The sequence below is a fragment of the Protopterus annectens genome, chromosome 17.part0, assembly GCF_019279795.1.
Source record: "Protopterus annectens isolate FY-2018-M chromosome 17.part0, PAN1.0, whole genome shotgun sequence".
NCBI classification, from domain to species: Eukaryota; Metazoa; Chordata; order Ceratodontiformes; family Protopteridae; genus Protopterus; species Protopterus annectens.
The window spans coordinates 122,742,323-122,765,298 of NC_056751.1; the positions used below are offsets into that span (position 1 = coordinate 122,742,323).

General features: G+C 45.5%; 1 protein-coding gene across 1 annotated transcript in view; it reads left to right on the forward strand.

Annotated features, from left to right (window-relative positions):
• The window catches only part of POLR2B (RNA polymerase II subunit B), a 1,548,892-nt gene that overhangs the window by 449,899 nt on the left and 1,076,017 nt on the right, over positions 1 to 22,976 (forward strand). The window contains exons 6-7 of the mRNA XM_044059158.1: positions 11,302 to 11,498; positions 11,586 to 11,705. Of these exons, the coding sequence (XP_043915093.1) occupies positions 11,302 to 11,498; positions 11,586 to 11,705 (317 nt within the window). The remainder of the gene's footprint in view (positions 1 to 11,301; positions 11,499 to 11,585; positions 11,706 to 22,976) is intronic.

Consider the following 22,976-nt stretch of genomic DNA (forward strand, 5'->3'; position numbering starts at 1 on the left):
CTAGGGGTAGATCTAGACGTGGTAGGGGCAGTGCTCAAAGTTCTTTCAGACCTAGAACAGGGAGTTCACCTGCACAATCTTCGGGTGAGGGCAGGGGCCAGTCCTTTCGTAAACAGGCCCAATGACCTACCTTTTCAGCTGCCAGATCCTTCTTGCCTGGCAGCACCTTTGGGAGGAAGGTTGGCACTCTTCAAGGAAAATTGGATTTTGATTACCCAAGACAAATGGGTATTGGATATCATACACCAAGGTTACAAGTTTTATTTCCATACCTTGCCTCCTTTCAAAGGCATGCTGGACGTTCCTCCTCAGCAAAGACTAGAGGCTCGCAAGCAAATTTCTCTATTACTTCAAATAGGGGCCATACAACCGGTCCCTCTGCCAGAAGTGGGCCTAGGATTTTATTCTCGCCTGTTTCTAGTTCCAAAGAAAGGGAACACGTGGAGACCAATTTTGGATTTATCTATCCTCAACACATATCTGGACATTCCCAAGTTCAAAATGTTGACGTTACAACAGCTTTTACCTCTGCTGGGCAAAGATCACTGGATGGTGACTCTGGATCTCAAGGAGGCTTACCTTCATGTTCCTATCAGGCTCAGTTGCAGGAAGTATCTGCGTTTTAGCTGGGACTTCTCATTATCAGTTCTCTGCATTGCCCTTTGGCTTATCTACTGCGCCCAGAGTGTTCACGAAGGTTCTGGCTCCAGTGGTAGCTTTCTTCAGGCTAAGAGGAATACAAATCTATCCTTATTTGGACGATTGCCTGATTCTGGCCCAAGAAAAGGACGATCTTCATCATTTACAGTATGTGATGGCAGTGTTAAGATGCCTGGGGTATTCTGTGAACGAAATAAAGTCCAGTCTAGTACCCTCTCAGGACATGTGCTTTCTGGGTGTGAGACTGAATACAGCATCCCAGATGGCCTTTTTGACCCCGGACAAACAAAAGAATCTTTCTCTTTACTTCCACCAATTGTCTCGTCAGTCCAGGCTGACTGCAAGGACAGTCCTTCAAGCCTTGGGGTTCATGGCATCTTGTATTCTGGTACTTCCCAATGCCAAACTGCATATGAGGAAGCTCAAAAATGTATGGACACAGCACTGCCAAGATATGGACACCGTCATTCAGATAATACCTTGCATTCAAAAGGAATTTTTGTGGTGGGCTCAGGAATGTCACCTAAGCAAGGGACTCTCTGTGACCCGGCCAGAGGCGAGTCAGATTCTAACGACAGATGCCTCAGACAAAGCTTGGGGAGCTCATCTAAATGGAAAATGGGTACAAGACACGTGGCCTGCCAGACTTCAACATCTACATATCAACTTGAAGGAGATGTTAGCAGTCCAATTTGCATTGATAGCTTTCAAGGATTTACTGCACCCAGGGCAGGTGTTGATTCTAACAGACAACACAACTGTCATGTGGTACATCAACAAGCAAGGGGAAGCATTCATATCCTCTATGCAGACAAGCAATGATTTTGTGGGAGACTGCTCTGTTTACAGCTAAATCTTCAGGCAAGGTTTCTGCCAGGAGCACAGAACTCCTTAGCAGATGTGTTGAGCAGACAAATTATGGATCCCCACGAGTGGAAATTGGATCCTCATGTATTTCAGAAATTGACAGTGTTATGGGGACTCCAGACATAGATCTGTTAAACTTCTCCACTAAATTACCAGCTGCCAAAGTTTTGCACAAAAAGGTTTCATCCCACAGCTTGGAAAGTGGATGCTCTCTCATTCAATTGGAGCAATCTTCATGTGTATGCCTTTCCACCTCTGCCTCTCCTCCCAAAGGTACTCCTGAAGGTCAGACAGGACAAGCCAAACATGATTTTAATAGCTCCGGATTGGCCTCGACAGCACTGGTACCCATTACTGAGAAGTTTGGTACGGGAGCCTCCATGGCCTTTGCCTTCGATTCCTCACCTGGTGTCTCAGGAGAACAGTCATTTACTCAATGTCAAACTTCACTCTCTACATCTAACAGCCTGGCATATTCTGTTTTAAACCCTGGAGGGTCTCAGCTTGCACAACAAGTTTTGAATGTTATTTTGGAGGCCAGAAGGCCTAGTACAAGGAAGGTGTACGCAGATAAATGGAGGAGATTTTTATTTTGGAGTGCTGCAAAGGACTTTGATGTTTCTAAACCTAATTTAAGTGTTGCTCTTCAATACCTTACTGAGTTACTGGGCAAAGGTTTGTCCTTCTCCTCTATTGAGGTTCATGCTGCAGCAATTTCTGCTCACTATGACTGTGACCCACCATTATTTTCTCATCCTTTGTTTAAGCAATTCCTTAGAGGGGCAAAGAATATAAGACCCCCGTGAGCTCCTACTCCTGCTTGGGATCTCAATTTTGTGTTGGAGAAACTCACTCTACAACCTTTTGAGCCTGCAGCGACTGCCGAGTTGAAATATTTATCATGGAAGACAGCTTTTTTGTTGGCCATTACCTCTGCGAGAAGGGTTTCTGAATTACAGGCCCTTATGGCGGTTGAGCCTTTCTAATTTTCCCACAAGGACAGGGTATCTTTCGTACTAACCCTTCCTTTATGCCTAAAGTGGTTTCTAGTGTGGATTTAAACCAAACTATTCATTTACCTACTTTTTATGCAAACCCCCAAAATAAAGGGGAAAAGATTTTGCACACGTTGGATGTACACAGACAGTTGCGATATTATTTGAGCAGAACTAAAGGGTGCAGGCAGTCTCAGCAGTTGTTTGTTTCTTTTGCTTTGGGTTCTCAGGGCAAACCTGTTTCAAAACAGACTATTTCTAAGTGGATTGGTTTTTGTATTGCTTTCTGTTATTCCCATCATGGTAAGGAGATTCCAGCTGGGATTAGGCCTCATTCCACTAGGGCTACTGCCACTTCTACAGCTTTTTTAAGGGGGGTGGCTACTAAGGACATTTTGGAGGCAGCTACTTGGTGTTCAGTGCATACTTTCTCTAAGCATTACCACCTTCCACTTTACTCTAAATCTAGAGCTGGTTTTGCCACTGCAATTTTACAGGACATTTTAGCAGCTCCTAATGCTTTATAGTTTTTGCCATCCTCCCTTACCTCTGCTTTGGGATTCTACCCATATGTAAGGACTGCAGCAATGTGAGATGAAGAACATAGTACAGTTTTGTACCTACCATAAATGTAGATGTTCGAAGATCCACATTGCTGCAGTCCAATTTACCCTCCCTCCTTCCCCTCTGTAGTTAGAGGTGGTTGTGTGGTTTGGGTTGTGAATATTGTAAATATGATTGAGTGCAGGGGTGGTTGGTTGTTTTTTGCTGTTTTTTGGCTTTGGCCTTTCTTTTTGGGCCTTCTGACATCTGGGGCAAGAAAAGACTGAGGATATGACGTTGGTCATGCGCATTTGTACCCTGACGTCCTGATGTCAGTTTTAAGCGCCTTGACCGACGTCAGCCTAATACTTTGGTATTCGGGCCGACCGAGGACAGCGGACTACCCATATGTAAGGACTGCAGCAATGTGGATCTTCGAACATCTACATTTATGGTAGGTACAAAACTGTACTTTCGCAAGTGCCGGTCGGTCAGATCCAGAGATTACTACTACCGAATACTACTTCGAAGACTCGACGTAGCAGCTTGTTTAGCCTGTGCTTCTTTTAACCGACGGACGCTTAGACGTCGGTCGGAGTTTGCTGAACAGATTTTCGGCTCTGATTTTGCCTATATTATGCCGTCTGATCCTCCGACAACGCAAATTACCAAAAAACGCAAAGAAAAGGACAGACCGAAACCGCGATTAAGCAAACCGCGAGTGTCTCTGTTTCGGCCGAAACCGAGCAAGCGGTTCTTTCTTCAGCCGAAACCATGCCTTCTACCGAGGCCTCCTCTAACCTGGTAGAATCGGCTTCTGAAATCTAACCTTCTGTTGCGGTTTCTCAGGAATTATCAGACACTATTCCCCTGGATATTTCAACCCCAGCACGTGGAGCTGCTAGGCCTCCTGCAGCCATGTCTATTAAGGCCTTTGCCAGGGCTAAAGCAGCCAAAGCTTCAAAAACGGTGCCTGCCAAACCCCCCTCACACAGGCCCAGCACCAGCTCCCATATGCTTTCTTTGGCTGAGGATCTCATTTCTTTAATTCGTGGATCCCAGCCTCATCCAGACAGGACCTCTCACCCACCTCCAGAAAAGAGGCCTAGAGCAGAGCCCCCTGAGCCAGTATCCACAGATGATTCCTCTGATGACTTGGAACATACAGACCCTCCTGAGGCTCCTTATTCCCCTTACGAAGACTCTGATGCTGAAGAGTCCATTCCTTCAGCCTCTCCACCTGAGGAATTTTCCTTTGGGGAAACCTTGCATGCTATGAGGGAACAATTTCAGTGGCAGGGCCAAGATTTCTCAGACTCCAGAAAAAGGCTTAGAACCTTTCTACATTTGCCACAACATAGGCCTTTAGCTATACCTCCAGTTCTTTCTGTTGTAGATGCATTTAATGATGCTTGCACTGCTCCTGATTCATTACCTCCGGCTCCTGCTAAGCCCGATAGGTTGTACAGGGTCCCGGACACTCATCACCATTTATACAAGGCTCCTTTTGCAGATCCAGAGACTATCTCCCAGGGCCCTAAAGCTGTAGCAGCTACTTCTACTAAAAACCTCCTCCCCTCTGAAAGGGAATCCAGGTCCTTAGAGAGATGGGGTAAAAAAGTTTACACCTCTGCTACTTTGTCAGCTAGGGCTTTGAACTGCCAATTTCATGATTCAATATCAAGAGTTTATGCTTGACCAGTTAACTAAAAAGCTGTCCTCTGAAGAATCTTTAGATCAAAAATATGTTCAGGATATGGTACAGAACATACAGCAGGTTAGTAACCATTCTTTAAAATGTGGCTATGATGCACTGGAGGCTTCCTTTAGATCAGCCATGACTGGCACAGTTATCAGGAGACATGCATGGTTGAAAGAACAGGCATTACCAGACCATGTCAAATCAAAGTTTTTGGATGCACCCATGGACAAGGTCAATTTATTTGGTTCCCCTGCACAACAGGTACTAAAAAAGATGGAAGAGAAGGCGAAATCTGTACAAACAGTGAAAGATTTCTTACAGGTTCAACCTCCAAGGTTTAGCAGGAACTGGCCCTCCAAGAATTGGTCCTTTCCGGACTCCTCTAAGACACAGGCAGGAATAGGCGTTCGAGAGGCAGAAATCAATCCAGGGGTGCCTACAGGGGACGCCAGTGGCAACGTAACAACCAGCGAGGCACGGACGCAGCCACCACCACCACTACAACAGCACAATCACAGTGACTTGGCTGTGGCACCGCCTACCAGGGAACAACTAGAAGCACCCTTAGGCGGAAAGCTAACCTTATTTTCAAAAAACTGGCATTGCATCACAAGGGAAAAATGGATTTTGCAAACTATAGACCAAGGTTACAGGTTCCATTTCCATACTCTGCCAGGAAAGACAGGAATGCCAAACCTACCACCTACTCAAAGGGCAGAAGCTCTAAAGCAAATATCTCAACTATTAAGAATGAGAGCTGTGGAAAAGGTACCATCTATGGAGCAAGGAAAGGGATTTTACTCCAGACTCTTCCTGGTACCAAGAAAAGAGAACAAATGGAGGCCTATTTTAGACCTGTCCGCTTTAAACACATTCATCATTGTTCCAAAATTCAAAATGCTGACCCTACAGCAGCTTCTTCCCATGCTGGGCAAGGAGTCTTGGCTGGTAACTCTAGATCTCAAGGAGGCATACCTGCACGTCCCCAAACGACCAATTTGCAGAAGATACCTCAGATTTCTTGCAGGATCAGAGCATTATCAATTCTCAGCATTGCCCTTTGGCTTATCTACTGCGCCCAGAGTGTTCACGAAATGCCTGGCATCAGTAATTGCTCATTGCAGACTTCAGGGGATCCAAATTTATCCCTACCTGGACGACTGCCTGATACAAGCGGACAACAAAAGCAAGCTAACGAAAGACTTACAAAGAGTCATTTACCTGCTGCAAGCCCTGGGATATACAGTCAATATAAAAAAGTCAAGGCTGATTCCATCCCAAAGAATAACCTTTCTGGGTGCAGAGCTGGACACATCAAAACAAATGGCATTCCTAACTGCAGAAAAGAAAGAGCAACTACCTCTCTACTTCTTGGCATTAACAAAGCAGAACCATCTAACTGCAAGAAAAGTACTACAAGCCCTAGGCTTCATGGCATCCTGCTTAATTCTGGTCCCTCATGCCAGACTGCATATGAGAAAGCTACAGTGGTACCTAAAGAATTTGTGGTCCCAACACAAGCCCAGCCTAGAAACCAAAATTCCAATAATCCCATGCCTGAAGCAAGAGTTCCTATGGTGGGCTCAGGCCTGTCAATCAAACACAGGATTGCCCTTATGCAACAGTCAACCAAGCCAAACCATCACGACAGATGCCTCAGACCTGGATTGGGGGGCACACATGCTGGGCAAGTGCATACAAGGCTTATGGACTCGAGACCAGCTGCGCCTGCACATAAATCTAAAGGAAATGCTGGCAGTAAAATTGGCAATCCAGTCATTCAGACCATTTCTCCAAGAAGGTCAGTTGATAAGGACAGACAACACCACAGTTATGTGGTACATCAACAAACAGGGAGGCACACATTCATATCCTCTATGCCGGCTGGCACTGGACCTATGGGATGTGGCTCTGAGCTACAACATTCAGTTACAAGCAATTTTTGTACCGGGAAAAGAAAACATTCTTGCAGACATATTAAGCAGAACTACCACAGATGCCCACGAATGGATGCTGCATCCGGACATCTTCAAAGCCATCACAAGAGAATGGGGATTAACAAATAGACTTATTTGCATCCCCACTCAATCACCAGCTAAAGAAATTCTGCACAAGGACGTACCACCCACTTGCTTGGAAGGTGGACTCCCTATCTTTCATTTGGAAAAACCTGACAGCATACGCATTCCCACCACTTCCTTTGATGCACAAGGTGCTTTTGAAGATCAAAGAGGGAACGTCCAAGGATCATTCTGATAGCTCCAGACTGGCCAAGACAACATTGGTACCCATTGCTGAGGAGCATGTCTCGGGAACAAATATGGACACTACTCCTGATCCCATTACTGTTAACACAGAACAACTGCAACATCCTGCATCCAAACCTGAAAACTCTGCAGCTAACTGCCTGGAACATTACATAAGAGCAATTAACCCAAATTTATCCCAAAGGGTTAAAGACATAATCCTGGAGGCTCGTAGACCTTCAACAAGAAAGAATTATGCAGCAAAATGGAAAAGATATCTCATTTGGAGTACTGCAAAGGGAAAAGATGTGACACTGGTAAACATAGCCAACATCCTGTAGTACTTGGCAGAGCTCTTCCATACAGGCCTGTCCTATTCTTCCATCAAGATACATGCATCAGCTATTTCAGCAGAATACAGCTTGGATCCTCCTGTCTTCTCTCATCCTCTGCTCAGACAGTTTCTGAGAGGAATTAAAAATGTAAAACCTCCGAGGAAACCACCATTGCCAGCATGGGACTTGAACTTTGTGATAGAAAAATTGACACTTCCCCCTTTCGAACCAGCAGCAACAGCAGAATTACAATACTTATCCTGGAAGACTGCTTTCCTGCTGGCAATAACTTCAGCAAGAAGGGTCTCTGAACTACAGGCATTAATGGCAGTGCAACCCTTCCTGATCTTCCATCAAGATAGTGTCCATGCGAACAAATCCTACATTTATGCCTAAGGTGGTATCCAGAGTGTCTTTAAATCAGGCTATCCACCTACCTACATTCTTCCCCAACCCACAGAACAGGGGAGAAAGACTCTTGCATACCTTGGATGTACATAGACAATTACGCTACTACCTGGACAGGACCAAGTCCAATAGAAAAACTGACCAGCTTCTGGTAGCATATGCAACAGGAAAGGATGGAAAACCAATTTCAAAATGGACAATCTCCAAATGGATAGGAAATTGCATTAGATTTTGTTACTCCTACCATGGAAAGAAAACTCCAGAGAACATCAGGCCTCACTCCACAAGGGCTACAGCCACTACCACAGCTTTCTTACGAGGAGTGGCTACCAAGGACATTATAGAGGCTGCTACTTGGACCTCCGTGCATACATTTGCCAAGCATTACAATTTACCTTTATACTCTAGATCCCGAGCAGGTTTTGCCACTGCTGTTTTGCAAGGGATCCTAACTACACCATAATCTCTCCTTTTTTCCTCCTCCCCTAGTTTAGCTATGGTATTCTACCCATTTGTAAGGACTGCAGATGCATCCTTGAAGGACATAGTACAGTTTTGTACCTACCATAAATGTAGATGTCCGATAGGAATGCATCTGCAGTCAGGATTACCCACCCACCTTCCCCTTTGTGGTACTCCTAGGGTATTTGCCATCCTTCAGCTAGCTTGGGAGGGATCTATTATGGTGTATTTGTTTGTATATATGTACATACATGCTTATTTTGTGTTTGCTCTCTACTATTTGGAAACATTGGCATTTATCCAAATTTAGCCATCCAAGAGGGCACCTGGCATCTGGGGCAAGAAACACTGAGGAAAATGGCGTTGGCTGATGCCTTTATACCCGAAAAACTGCAGCGATGATGTCAGGTGAAGTGCGACACCAGCCGAAGCCAGACCCAGACTTTGGAATCCAGCCGACCGAAGGGCTGCCTGACGACAGGACAACCCATTTGTAAGGACTGCAGATGCATTCCTATCGGACATCTACATTTATGGTAGGTACAAAACTACTTTTTGTGCTAGATTCAACCAACGCACTGTTAAGCGTCTGTTAGATTTTGCTTTACATTACTTTGGCCAAAAGTTTAACTATATAATGCTGTCGGAACATCTGACGACTGGAGTCCATAAAAAGCGCAAGGACAAAGAAAGACTGGTATCAGAGGTCCAAAACCGACGAAGCCGCTTCTAGGCCAGTCGCTGGATCGCCGGTTTTCAATGAGGCGCTTTCGCAGCTCCTGACACCCGCTACCTCAGAGCCACAGGCCACCTCTGTCTCCCACGTGGAGACAGCTAGGCCTCTGGAAACTCGAGGTATTGGGCCTACGGAAACTATTCCCTCAGATGGGTCTGGAGCCGCTGAACAGGCATCTGCTTCTGAGGGTGTTTTCAGACCTACACAGCTTACTGTCAAGCCACTTCAGCAGCCAAGGCAAAGTGTAAAACACCTTTAAAGACAAAGAAACAAAGTACAGCATTCTCCTGGACTGTCATCCATGCCAAAGAAACAGCTGCTCATAATGGCTGAGGACCTAATTTAGATCAGGAGTTCCCATCCCCCTCCTGATAAAAGGCCTAGGCAAGACACCGACTCCTTTGACCATTCTGTGCTTGGAACCGGACACAAGAACTTGAACCACTTGTTTCAAATATTTCTCAGATTTTACGATACTTAACTGAGCTGCTGGACAAAGACCTATCCTTCTCATCAATTAAGATCCATGCCTCTGCCATTTCAGCTCATAACAATACAGAACCTTCTATTTTCTCGCATCCACTGCTAAGACAGTACCTCAGAGGGGCAAAAAACATAAGACCCCCAAGGAGAGCACTGATGCTTACATGGGACCTCAACTTTGTCTTGGAAAAACTCACACTGCCTCCTTTTGAACCAGCCAGTACAGCAGAGATAAAATTCTTGTGGAAAACTGCTTTGCTCCTAGCAATAATTTCAGCAAGAAGAGTCTGAGTTGCAGGCATTAATGGCAGTGGAACCTTATTTTTCATCCGGACAGGGTTTCTCTAAGAACAAACCCAACACTTATGACAATGGTAGTATCCAGTGTGGCTCTTAACCAAACCATTAATTTGCCAACATGTTATCCAAATCCCCAGAATAAAGGGGAGATACTTCTGCACTCTTTGGACATACACAGGCAGCTACGCTTCTACTTGGACAAAACAAAAGCTTTCAGAAAAACTGAGCAACTGTTTGTGGCATATGCTGCAGGATCACAAGGAAAGGCCATTTCAAAGCAGATTATTTCGAAATGGATAGGACACTGCATTAGTTTCTACTATGCACAGCATGGCATATTGCCTAAGAATATTAAGCCACATTGCACCAGGGCAGCAGCCACTTCAGAAGCCTTTCTCAGAGGAGTACCAACCAAGGAAATTTTGGAGGCTGCAACATGGAGTTCAGTGCACACTTACCAAGCCTTATCACTTGCCTCTTTACTCTAAATCCAGAGCAGGCTTTGCCACTGCAGTCCTGCAGAGTCTCATAGCCTCTCCTAATCCTATTTAGACCCAGCCGCCCTACCTCAGCTTTGGGATTCAACCCAAGTGTAATGACTGCAACAGTGAAACACTATGAACATAGTACAGTTGTGTACCTACCATAAATGTAGATGTTCGAGTGTATTCACTGTTGCAGTCCAGGTTACCCACCCACCATCCCCCCTTTCTTTGCTGTGACTTATCTATACTTCTCTATCCTATACATCCTATGTGGTGTAGTTGCTTGTAGAAAAAGGTATTGTTTGTTTTAGTGTATGTTATAAGCAATATGTATTGCCTACCTCCTTGGGGGCACCTGACATCTGGGGCAAGAAAAACTGAAGAAAATGGCGTCTGCTGCATCTTGTATACTCCTGGCGCACTGACGTCAGGGAAGAGGCGACAGCAACAGACACCGGACCAGGACTTTGGAATTCAGGCCGACTGCGGGTAGCCTGCCAGCAGGATAACCCAAGTGTAATGACTGCAACAGTGAATACACTCTAACATCTGCATTTATGGTAGGTACACAACTGTACTTTTTTCTTAGCACTTTTCCTTCAGGGCTGCAGCCTCCTTTCTTGCGACAGGCATGCTGTAAAGGTTTTGATGCCCAGTGCCGTTTTATATAGCACTGCTTGAGCCCCTGGCAGTATTTTGGTGTGGAAGATGCCTTAAAGCTGTGAAACATAGCCAGTGGTAATAACCTAAGTAAGGTTGTGACCCAATTAGCTGAGGCTGCAGCAGTTGTGATCCATGAGAACATCTACGCTTTTGGTATGCTTGCTTACGCAACTTTTTTTTTGCTGTTTCACTGCAGTGGTTGGAGTGCTACGGGCAGGAATGCATGACTGCAAGGAAGTATTGCAAGCTTGGTATGGATGTATATGATGCTCATGTTTTCTGAGACGCTGGTAGTCTTGATCATTTTGTTTCAGTACACATATATTAAAGTGCTTGTATAGCAGATGAAGCAGTGTATTAAAGCATTGCAAAGAGCAGGAGGGTAATTGAGGACTTATTTGCTTTTTGTATTACAGGTTAAGCCTTCCTTGGATGAAGCTTTTGTTATCCAGGAACAGAATGTAGCACTGAATTTTATTGGCTCAAGAGGTGCTAAGCCTGGTGTGACAAAAGAAAAACGAATTAAGTATGCAAAAGAAGTCTTGCAGAAAGAGATGTTGCCTCATGTTGGTGTCAGTGACTTCTGTGAGACCAAAAAAGCTTATTTCTTGGGGTATGATTTCACGTTTTAATTTTTATTTTCCCTAATTTCTATTTCTGTAGTATCATGGATGGCATTAATGTATTGCTTTCTGTGTAGGTATATGGTTCACAGACTGTTGCTGGGTGCTTTGGGTCGAAGAGAACTGGATGACAGAGATCACTATGGAAACAAGAGACTTGATCTTGCAGGACCATTACTTGCTTTCCTCTTCCGAGGGTAAGAATTATGTTACACTTCATAGCAGGTTGACATTGTAGGGTTTGGCTCATTGGTGTTGAACATTTCTGTATTGCTGTCCTTCTCTCTGCTATTAGAACTTGTTAAAATTTATGTAAATAACTGGTGGTTGGTCTTTATTTGGTATTGTCTGGGGCTCAGGTAGTGTCCTTTTGGTAACTGTCAACCCTTCAAGATGTTAATCCTTTCTATATTGTGGCAGAAGTACAGGAGGAATGTTGTAATTTAGAAACTGGTAGATCTGATGTCAGTTTTCATTCCGTCCTCAGCTAATTGATTCTGAATTGATCTGACTCTGCTTTTGCTAAAGCTTTGTGGCAACCAAAAACTCTTGCTTCTCCCTTACCCGTAATTCAGCAACTTCAAGTGTCTCTGATGCAATTTGCCACGTTACACGAAAGACGTGGTGACAGTTACACTTGAACAGGTAAGATATTTATAGGTTCATAGGTAGGTACTAGGCTATCTGCTAGAGGGCATTTATAAAGTCTAGCCAGAGTGCATCAGCTTTCACTACCCCACTGATTAATTAACTGAGCCTATGTCAAGAAGAGCCAATGAAGTGATCCCAGGGGGTGTATTTTCTGTTGACCATCCACTCGTCAGGGTTTCTCGAGTGAGTGAGGGGCTCTGCCTAATGTAGTTAAGAATTTTGTTCCAAAGCATGGGGAAGTCTGTATGACAGGAATATATCCCTCCAGCATGTTCTATTTATTGTGGCGAGGTTTGGCTCACTAGAGCGAGTGGCTCGCAGTGACTTGGATTTCTTTAGGTGGAGCATGTCCATCAGTTCTGAGTTGGACATGGCTTTGTAAGTCAGGCAGAGATCACCTCTGAGTAAGCAATATTTCTTTTTGGAGTTGAAACCTTTTCTCCTTTCTGTCCCTTATCTTTTTTGTCTTGATATATTGTCTCGGGCATTGGACAAGTTTGGGAAGTGTCTATCCTTCAGTCACCTTTGACTTAAGGTCACTGAATTATTTGGCACATTTCACCAGATTGCAAAGGGATTTGATTAAGGAGCTCTCAAATACCCTTTCAGTACCCATTTGTGAAGTACAGTCTTCGGTGACGTTTCAGTTGGCTACCCTGCAGTCTATTTCCAGTTCTTCCATGTGGCTCATTTTGTATGTAGCTGAAGGAACTTCAAGGGCAGCAGGTTCAGGTATTTCCATCAGGCGATATGCCTGGTTGCACTTGTGTGTTCTGTGGAACTATTCAAGTCTTCATTCTTCAATGGTCCTTTTGTTGGCACTTGTGTTTGGCCCAAAAGGGAGCACATTATCAAGGTGTGAGAAGGATGGAAAGACCCTCTCTGCAGTGGGTGTACATTTTTCAATCTCAAAGATCTTTCTCTAGGAATCAACGAGGTGATGGTAAGATGTGGTTCAGGAAGTCCCAGGGTCCTTTCCAGGACACACGTGGAGGAAGTTCCATCAGTGGCAGAGGAGGGAACTCCAGTGGTCGTTGCCCTCGCGGCAGGGATGGCCCACAACAGGGGTCCAGAGATTCTCTAACCCTACCAGTGTACTTGAAAGGAGGCCAGATTGTCCACCTCTGGATGCATTTGGGAGATTGTCCCTTTGTCCCTGCACCACAGAGCCTGACTAAATCCAAGATATGGGGTTACAGAGGATTTTTCCCAGAGGTGCTATAATGTCTTTTTCTTATCCATCACCTAAGTCGAGAAAAATCCCAGACGTTCTGCCCTATCAGAGGGAACAAGCAGCAATACAAATACAAAAGCTGCTAAAGTAATCAGAGAGGTCCCACCAGACCAGATAGAATCCAAAACTTATTCAAGGTTCTTTTTAGTGCCAAAGAAAATGGGACTGGAGGCCAGTTTTAGATCTCAGCAACTTGAACATGTCAGTTCAGCGTACTACGTTTTGGGTGGTCATGATTCAGTCTATTCTCCCTTCTGGGCAAGGATAACTGGATGTGGTCAATAGACCTTCAGGATGCATACTATCACATAAAGGTAAACAGATAATCCAAAAAGCACTTGTGCTTCTGGCTGGGAGACTCACTATCAGTTCAGATTTCTGCCCTTTGGTCTCAGCACAGCCCGCAGGGTGTTCTCCAAATGCATGGCAGTTGCAGCAGCTGACTTCAGACTGCAGGGATTCTGGCTTTTTTCATATCTTGACCATCTTATTACCGCCCTGACTAAGCATCAATTTAAGAACAAGAGATCAGGTTCACCAGACATGTTCTCATCTGGGGATAGACATAAACTACAGAAAATCTCAACTGGAATAGACTCAAAATTTGGAATTCATAGGAGCTGTGTTCAGCACAAATTCAATGATAGCTTTACTACCTCTGTTGTTCAGACCATGAGATCACAGGTCAGGAAAATCTGCATTACTAAGATTTCAGCCTGCTTGGTCCTTCAAGCTCTGGGATCAATGTCAGCAACAATACCACTAGTACCTTTAGCCAGATCTTACATGAGGATTCTACAGTGGATGCTAGCAACACAGTGGTTGATACTATACCAACCCTTGTCAACTCTGATACAAATCACCCAGATATGTAAGAGATCTAAGGTGGTGGATTCAGTCAGATAAGGTTCTACAAGGCAATCTGTTCATTCCCCCTCACCCCAAGGCCGTAGTGTCCACAGATGCTTCCAGTGTGTGTGGGGGTGGGCATTTTCTGGGGAAAATGGTCCAAGGCACTTGGTCTCCTGAGGCCAACTTGCATATCAGTATCCTAGAAATGAGCAGTGTTTTGTGTTGCAGGCCTTTGAACGCAATCATCCCTGAAGGGAGAGCATTTTGAAACTGACAATGTCATTTGTTTGGTACATCGACAAACAATGAGGTATCAGCTCGTACCCCTTGTGTTGAAGCACTCTGTGTGGCAATGGGCGATGTCCTCCCATTCCTGTGTTGCAGTATCTAGTTGTGGGATTTCCTGCCCTCAAGCGACTCGTACATTGGCTCCTATACAAAAGCTTCAACTTGGCTGTTGCAGCGTGCATGGGACGTCAGACATAAAGCCATAAACCAGGGGCCTTCAATGCGGTACTGCACGCACAATCCCCAGGACTTTTCAACTGCAGACTACTTGCACATCGTGCGATCACTCCTTCTCAGGCGTAGCATCACTAAAGCTAAGTAACCCGTTGGGTTTCTGTTTTTTCTTGTTTAGCCAATTGTTATTGCTTAGGCTTGGTTGTTGTAGCCTTTAGCTGATGTCAGGTAAAAAGGGAAAGTGCCAATGCGGGTCACCTGATACCCCATAAAGACGTCCATGATAGGTGTGTTTTTTGCTTAGGCAGGGAGCATGACCAATTCTGCCTGCTCAATTTGTCAGTCACTTGTGCTGGGGACCCTATGCAGCCATTTGGCCACTTTAAAACCTCTACCTAGAAAAACAGTGCCTTAAACTGTTAGCCCTACGAAAGGATCCTGCATAGGAGGCTGCATCCAAACCTCCACACAAGAAGGCAAAGATTCCTAGGCCTCCCGCGCCTGCCGCTTCACTACCTGATGCCCCGGGAACTGCCAGTCAAGGACTTGAGCACCTGGTGGATCAGTCTACTTCAGCGACATCCTTTGAGGAAGTTGTTGCACAGCTGACTACTGGCACGTCCTTGGAGCTTACCCAGCCACTGTCAGTGTCAAGGAGGAACCAGATTCTCTTGTACCTCCGACCCGGATCCAGACTTCGGAAATGTTGACCTCAAAACCTGACTCCAGGACGGTTCCAACTTCCACCCCCGCCGAAAAGAAGCAGAAAACCAAGTGTACCTCCTCTGCTGAAGCCCTACCAGATTGGCAGGCCTTAACTTCCTTTCTCATGCAGGCATTTATGGCTTTTAGGCCTTCAGCTTCAACCTCCACTACTGTCTTTACTCAGTCCTAGGCCTGGATCTGCCTCTTCCCTCCCTCCCATGACCTCTCAGGTTAGGGAGGAAGAGCATGATTCTTCCTTTTCTTCCTTGGAGGACTCTTCATATACATCCCAGATCGCTGCTCCCTAGGAGTATTTTCCTGATGGAAGAATCTTGAAGTGGATGTCCTTTAAGGATGCATCTGCAGTCCTAACATATGGGTTGTCCTGCCTCAGGCAGCCCTTCGGTCGGCCGGATTCCAAAGTCTGGGTCTGGCCTCGGCTGATGTCGCACTTCACCCGACGTCATAGCTGCTGTGGTATAAAGGCATCAGCCGACGCCATTTTCCTCAGTCTTTCTTGCCACGGTGCCGAAGCAGAAGCTGTTCGCAAGTGCCGGTCGGTCAGATCCAGAGATTTCTACTACCGAAGACTTCTAAAAAGCTAAGTACCCCATTGGGGACTCTTTCTTGCCTCAGCCGATGTCAGACAAAGTAAATAATTGTTTAACTTGTGGGAAACAAATACCTCATAAGGATTTCCACTCTTACTGCCTTCCTTGTTTAGGCCCCGACCACGACGTATCAGCTTGTGTAGCCTGTGCTTCCTTCAACCGACGGATGCTTAGACGTCGGTCGGAGTTTGCAGAGGAGTTTTTTGGTCCCGCTTTTGCATACAAAATGCAGTCGGAGACTCCGACTACACAATTAGCTAAAAAACGCAAGGAAAAGGACTGACACTCGCGGTCCGCGGTTTCGGCTGAAACCACGGTTAGGCCAACCGCAAGTGTTTCGGTTTCGGCTGAAACAGAGTCCTCTGTTCTGCCTTCGGCCGAAAGCAGGCCTCCGATAGCCGAGGCTTCACAGAGCATAGTTGAATCTGCTACTGAAATTGCCCCTACAGAAGCTAGCACCCAGGATTTGTCAGATACTATTCCTTTAGACATATCTACCCCCGCACGTGGGGCTGCTAGACCCCCTGCATCTATGTCTATCAAGGCTTTTTCCAGGGCTAAAGCAGCTAAATCTTCTAAGGCCATACCTGCTAAAACCCCCTCACACATGCCTACCTCTAGTTCTCAAATGCTCAGCCTGGCTGGGGATCTCATTTCTTTGATCAGGGGATCCCAACCTCACCCAGACAGGGCCTCTCTACCCCCCTCCAGATAAGAGGCCTAGGATTGAACCCCCGGAACCTGTTTCTACAGACTATTCCTCGGATGACTCTGATATCTCAGACCCTCAGGAAGGCCCATACTCTCCTTATGAGGATTCCGATGCAGAAGACTCCATTCCTTCTGCCTCTCCCCCTGAAGAATTTTCTTTTGGGGAAACCTTACATGCTATGAGGGAACACTTTCAATGGCAGGGCCAAGATTTTTCAGATTCAAGGAAAAGGCTAAGGACTTTCTTACACTTACCACAGCATAGACCTTTAGCCATTCCTCCAGTACTAACAGTTGTTGATGCATATAGTGATGCCTGTACTGCCCCTGATTCTCTTCCTCCGGCCCCTGCCAAGCCTGACAGATATTACAGGGTCCCGGACACACACTACCATTTGTACAAGGCTCCTGTTGCAAATCCTGAAACCATTTCACAGGGCCCTAAAGCTGTGGCAGCTGCTTCTGCCAAAAATCCTCTCCCCTCTGAAAGGGAATCTAGAGCATTAGAGAGATGGGGTAAAAAGGTTTATACTTCTGCTACTCTTTCGGCCAGGGCCTTAAGCTGTCAATTTCACATGATTCAGTACCAGGAATTTTTGTTAGACCAGCTAAATAAAAAAACTGTCCTCTCCTGAACCTATAGACAGCAAGTCCCTTCAGGATTTGGTACATAACTCTCAGCAGGTCAGTAACCATTTCTTAAAATGTGGCTATGATGCACTGGAGGCTTCCTTTAGATCAGCTATGACTGGAACAGTGATTCAAAGGCATGCCTGGTTAAAAGAACAATCCTTACCAGACCATGTTAAGTCAAAACTCCTAGATGCTCCTATGGAGAAACAAAGTTTGTTTGGCTCCCCTGCACAGGAAGTTCTAAAGAAGGTGGAGGAAAAAGCAAAATCTGTCCAAACAGTCAAGGATTTCTTACAGGTCCAACCTCCGAGGTTTAGCAGAAATTGGCCTTCGAAGAATTGGTCCTCTCCAGGCACCTCCAGAGCACAGAGGCAGAAATAGATGCACAAGAGGCAGAGGTCAATCCAGGGGGGCCTACAGGGGACGTCAGTGGCAACCTACCAACCAGAGAAGTACTGCCACAGATTCAACTACAACTACTTCCACAGGGCAGAAACAATGACTTGGCTCTGATTCCGCCTACCAGGGAACAACTGGAAGCACCCTTGGGCGGAAAACTAGCTTTATTTTCCCACAACTGGCATTACATTACAGGAGACAAATGGACTTTACAAACAATAGACAAAGGCTACAGGTTTCACTTCCACACTCTACCAAAAAAGAGAGGAATGCCAAACCTACCACCAAGCCAAAAAACAGACGCTCTAAGACAAATCAACAACTTACTAAGGATGAGAGCTATAGAAAAGGTACTGCCTATGGAACAAGGCCAAGGATTTTACTCCAGGCTTTTCCTTGTACCAAGAAAAGAAAATCAATGGAGACCTATTCTCGACTTGTCCGCTCTGAACACATACCTCATTGTTCCAAAATTCAAAATGCTGACCCTCCAGCAACTTCTTCCCATGCTGGGCAAGGAGTCGTGGCTGGTGACTCTAGATATCAAGGAGGCATACCTGCATGTCCCTATATGACCAGATTGCAGAAGACACCTCAGATTTCTTGCAGGATCAGAGCATTATCAATTCTCAGCATTGCCCTTTGGCTTATCTACTGCGCCCAGAGTATTCACGAAATGCCTGGCATCAGTAATTGCTCATTGCAGGCTTCAGGGAATTCAAAGTTACCCATACCTGGACGACTGCCTAATACAAGCGGACAACAAGGCAAAATTAACAAAAGATTTGGAAAAGGTCATACAAGTGTTACAAGCCTTGGGATACACAGTCAACATGCAAAAATCAAGACTAGTACCATCCCAAAGGATAACATTCTTGAGGGCAGAACTGGATACATCAACTCAGATGACTTTTCTCACAGAAGAAAAACAAAAGCAACTACCAGTGTATTTCATGACATTAACAACTCAAACTCAGCTTACTGCAAGGCAAGTCCTGCAAGCCCTGGGTTACATGGCATCCTGCATAATATTGATTCCGCATGCCAGGCTGCATATGAGAAAGTTGCAATGGTACCTAAGGAATGTATGGTCTCAACACAAGCACAGTCTAGAAGCCCAGATTCCAATAATTCCATGCCTGAAGCAAGAATTCCAGTGGTGGGCTCAGGCCTGTCAGTTGAACAAACCTCATCCAATCCAGACCATCACCACGGACACCTCAGACCTAGGCTGGGGGGCACACATGGTGGACAAGTGCATACAAGGCCTATGGACCCAAGACCAGCTGAATCTACACATAAATCTAAAGGAGATGCTGGCAGTGAAACTTGCAATCCAGGCATTCTGACCATTCCTTCAACAAAGTCACCTGCTGATAAGGACGGACAATACCACAGTCATGTGGTACATCAACAAACAGGGAGGTACACACATATCCTCTATGCCGGATGGCAATGGACCTGTGGAATGTGGCCCTGAATCTCAACATTCAACTTCAGGCCAGATTTGTACCAGGAAAAGAAAATTCACTAGCAGACACCTTAAGCAGAACTACCACGGCTGCTCACGAATGGATGCTGCATCCAGATATCTTCAAAACCATAACAAAGAAATGGGGACTACCAGAGATAGACCTGTTCGCCTCCCCACACAACCACCAATTGAAGAAATTCTGCACAAGAGCATACCACCCACTTGCTTGGAGGGTGGACTCCCTTTCCTTCAGCTGGAAAAACCTGACAGCATATGCATTTCCACCTCTTCCCTTGATGTACAAAGTCCTACTGAAGATCAGAGGATCAGCCAAGGGTAATCCTGATGGCTCCAGACTGGCCGAGGCAACATTGGTACCCGCTACTGAGAAGCATGTCTCGGACACACGCATGGCCTCTACCTCTATGTCCCTTACTTCTAACAGAACAACTACAAGATCCTACATCCAAACTTGAAAACACTGCAGCTAGCTGCTTGGAATATTAATAACCCAGATTTATCTCAGAGGGTTAAGGACATTATCCTGGAGGCTCGCAGACCCTCCACAAGGAAAACTTATTCAGCCAAATGGAAAAGATACCTCATTTGGAGTGCAGCAAAGGGAGAAAATGTCTCATTGGCAAACATAGCACACATCCTGGAATACTTAGCAGAACTGTTCCACAATGGCCTGTCCTACTCCTCCATTAAGATTCATGCATCAGCAATCTCAGCAGAATACAACATGGATCCTCCTGTCTTCTCTCATCCTCTACTCAGACAGTTCTTGAGAGGAATCAAAAACGTAAAGCCTCCAAGGAAACCACCTTTACCTACATGGGATCTCAACTTTGTGCTGGAAAAGTTAACACTTCCCCCTTTTGAACCAGCAGCAACAGCAGATTTACAGTTTTTGTCTTGGAAAACTGCTTTCCTGCTAGCAATCACTTCAGCAAGAAGGGTATCTGAATTACAGGCATTAATGGCAGTACAGCCCTTCCTTATCTTCCACCAGGATAGTGTCTCTGAGAACCAACCCTACCTTTATGCCAAAAGTGGTCTCCAGAGTATCATTGAACCAAGCGATTCATTTACCTACATTCTTCCCCAACCCACAGAACAGGGGGGAAAGACTGCTACATACCTTGGATGTGCACAGACAATTACGTTACTATCTGGACAGAACTAAGACCAACAGAAAAACTGACCAACTTCTGGTAGCATATGCAACAGGAATGCAAGGAAAAGCAATTTCAAAACAGACAATCTCAAAATGGATAGGAAATTGCATCCAATTTTGCTACTCTTTTCATGGAAAGACAACTCCCGAAAATATCAGACCTCATTCCACAAGAGCTACAGCCACCACTACAGCTTTCCTACGAGGAGTGGCTACCAAAGACATTTTAGAAGCTGCTACTTGGAGCTCCGTGCATACATTTGCCAAGCATTATAACCTTCCTTTATACTCCAGATCCCGAGCAGGTTTTGCAACTGCTGTTGCAAGGGATCTTGACTGCACCATCTTTATCTTAGTGCCTCCTCCCCCAGTTTGGCTATGGTATTCTACCCATATGTTAGGACTGCAGATGCATCCTTGAAGGACATAGTACAGTTTTGTACCTACCATAAATGTAGATGTCCGATAGGTATGCATCTGCAGTCAGGATTACCCACCCTCCTTCCCCTCTGTGGTATTCCTAGGGTATCTATCCCTCTCTTAGCTAGCTGGGGGAAATTATTATGGTGTATTTGTTTTGTATGTATATATATATATATATATATATATATATATATAATTTTTGCTCTCTACTGTTTGGAATTATTTGCATTTATCCAAATTTAGCCTTCCTAGAGGGCACCTGGCATCTGGGGCAAGAAACACTGAGGAAAATGGCGTCGGCTGATGCCTTTATACCACAGCAGCTATGACGTCGGGTGAAGTGCGATATCAGCCGAGGCCAGACCCAGACTTTGGAATCCGGCCGACCGAAGGGCTGCCTGAGGCAGGACAACCCATATGTTAGGACTGCAGATGCATACCTATCGGACATCTACATTTATGGTAGGTACAAAACTGTACTATTCTCCTCCTGAGGATATTACCTTTGAGACAATCATCAAGATGAAAGATTACTTCAGTTGGGATACTTCGCAAATGACTGACACCCAAGAGGTACTTTGAGCTGCTTCAAATAGAATCCCCCTCCCTTTTGGCTGTCCCTCTGCTTCTACCTGCTTGCTTGGATACCTTTAATTCAGCTTCTAAGGCCCCAGACTCACAGCCACCTGTCCCTAAGCACCCTGATGGCTTCTATAAAGTGCCAAATGAGCAAACATTCTTAAACTATCCTTGGTGGACCCAGCTATGATTGCCTCCGCCCCTGATAAACAGTCTAGACTGCTTCCTTCCACATCCTTCCTACCCACGGATAAAGATAGAAAATATATAGCTAGGATGGGAAAAAAGGTATACACATCCTCCACTTTGGCTTTCAGAGCCATTAATTATCAGACCCACATGACTAAGTATGCTCTAGACTTAGTGTCTCAAGCCTCCTTCATGCTGGCTTCTAATCCTGACAGCCCCATTAAGGCTGACATTTCCTCCAAACTGTCTTTGGCTCAGCAAGTAGGTAGGCACTCCATTAGATGCAGCTACAATGCTACAGAAGCATCTGCCCGCTCTGCAGCATCTGCTCTTGTCCTCAGGAAGTACTGCTGGCTGAGACTCCAGAATGTACCAGAAGACTTAAAATCCAAGATCTTGGATGCCCCCCCCCCCCCCCAACCAATCACAATTTCCTTTTTGGAAAACAATCTGCAGGAAAAAAGTGAATAATTACAGGACATCAAACATCTGGTGTCCCCCATTCCCAAATATTACAGGAACTACCTTGCTAAAATCATTTTTGTAAGGTGTAACCCTCCACAGACAACTTGAGGGGCAAGACCTACCATGTCCAGACCTACTGCACCACCTCCTCAGTGCAGGCAATCCTTCCAGGACAGAGGAGGTCCCAATAATGTATGACTGCCTTGCCCACCTACCACTTTCTGCACTCCTTCCCTAGTGTCTACCCTTCTGGCAAACCATCACCACAGACTAATGGGTCCTATCCATTGTCCAAAAAGGGTACTTCCTATCCTGGAAAGGAAAACACCCAGGAAAGGCATTCCATTCCCCCAAAAACCAAATTATTCTCCTGCTACAAGTTTTGTCAGACCTGCTAAAGCTAGGCACCATACAACTTGTCCCGTCAGGACAGGAAGGAAAGGGATTCTGCTCCCGGTCCCCAAAAAAGATGGCCCCTGGAGACGCAGCTTAGATCTCTCCTTTCTAAACCTCCACCTTCAGGTACCCTCCTGCTGCCACTTATTCCAGCCAATCCTTTATGGCCATCTTGCTTCTAAAAGAAGCCTACCTACACATACCCATCAGGACTTCCGACAGACAATTCCAGCGTTTCTCTGGGCCTTCCTCTCATTTCCAGTTTACTGCTTTGCCCTTTGGTTTATGCACTGCCCCCCCCCCCGGAGTGTTTACAAAGTGTCTAGCACCAGCCATTGGCTTCTGCAGAAATCAGGTAATCCAGATTTACGCATATATGGATGACATCCTAATACTAGCAGTCAAAATATAGCCTGTCAAGGAATCTGCACTTCACCATGTCCATTCTGCGAAATCTAGGGTTCCCAATCAACCTTCCAAAGTCCTCCTTGAACCCACACCAAG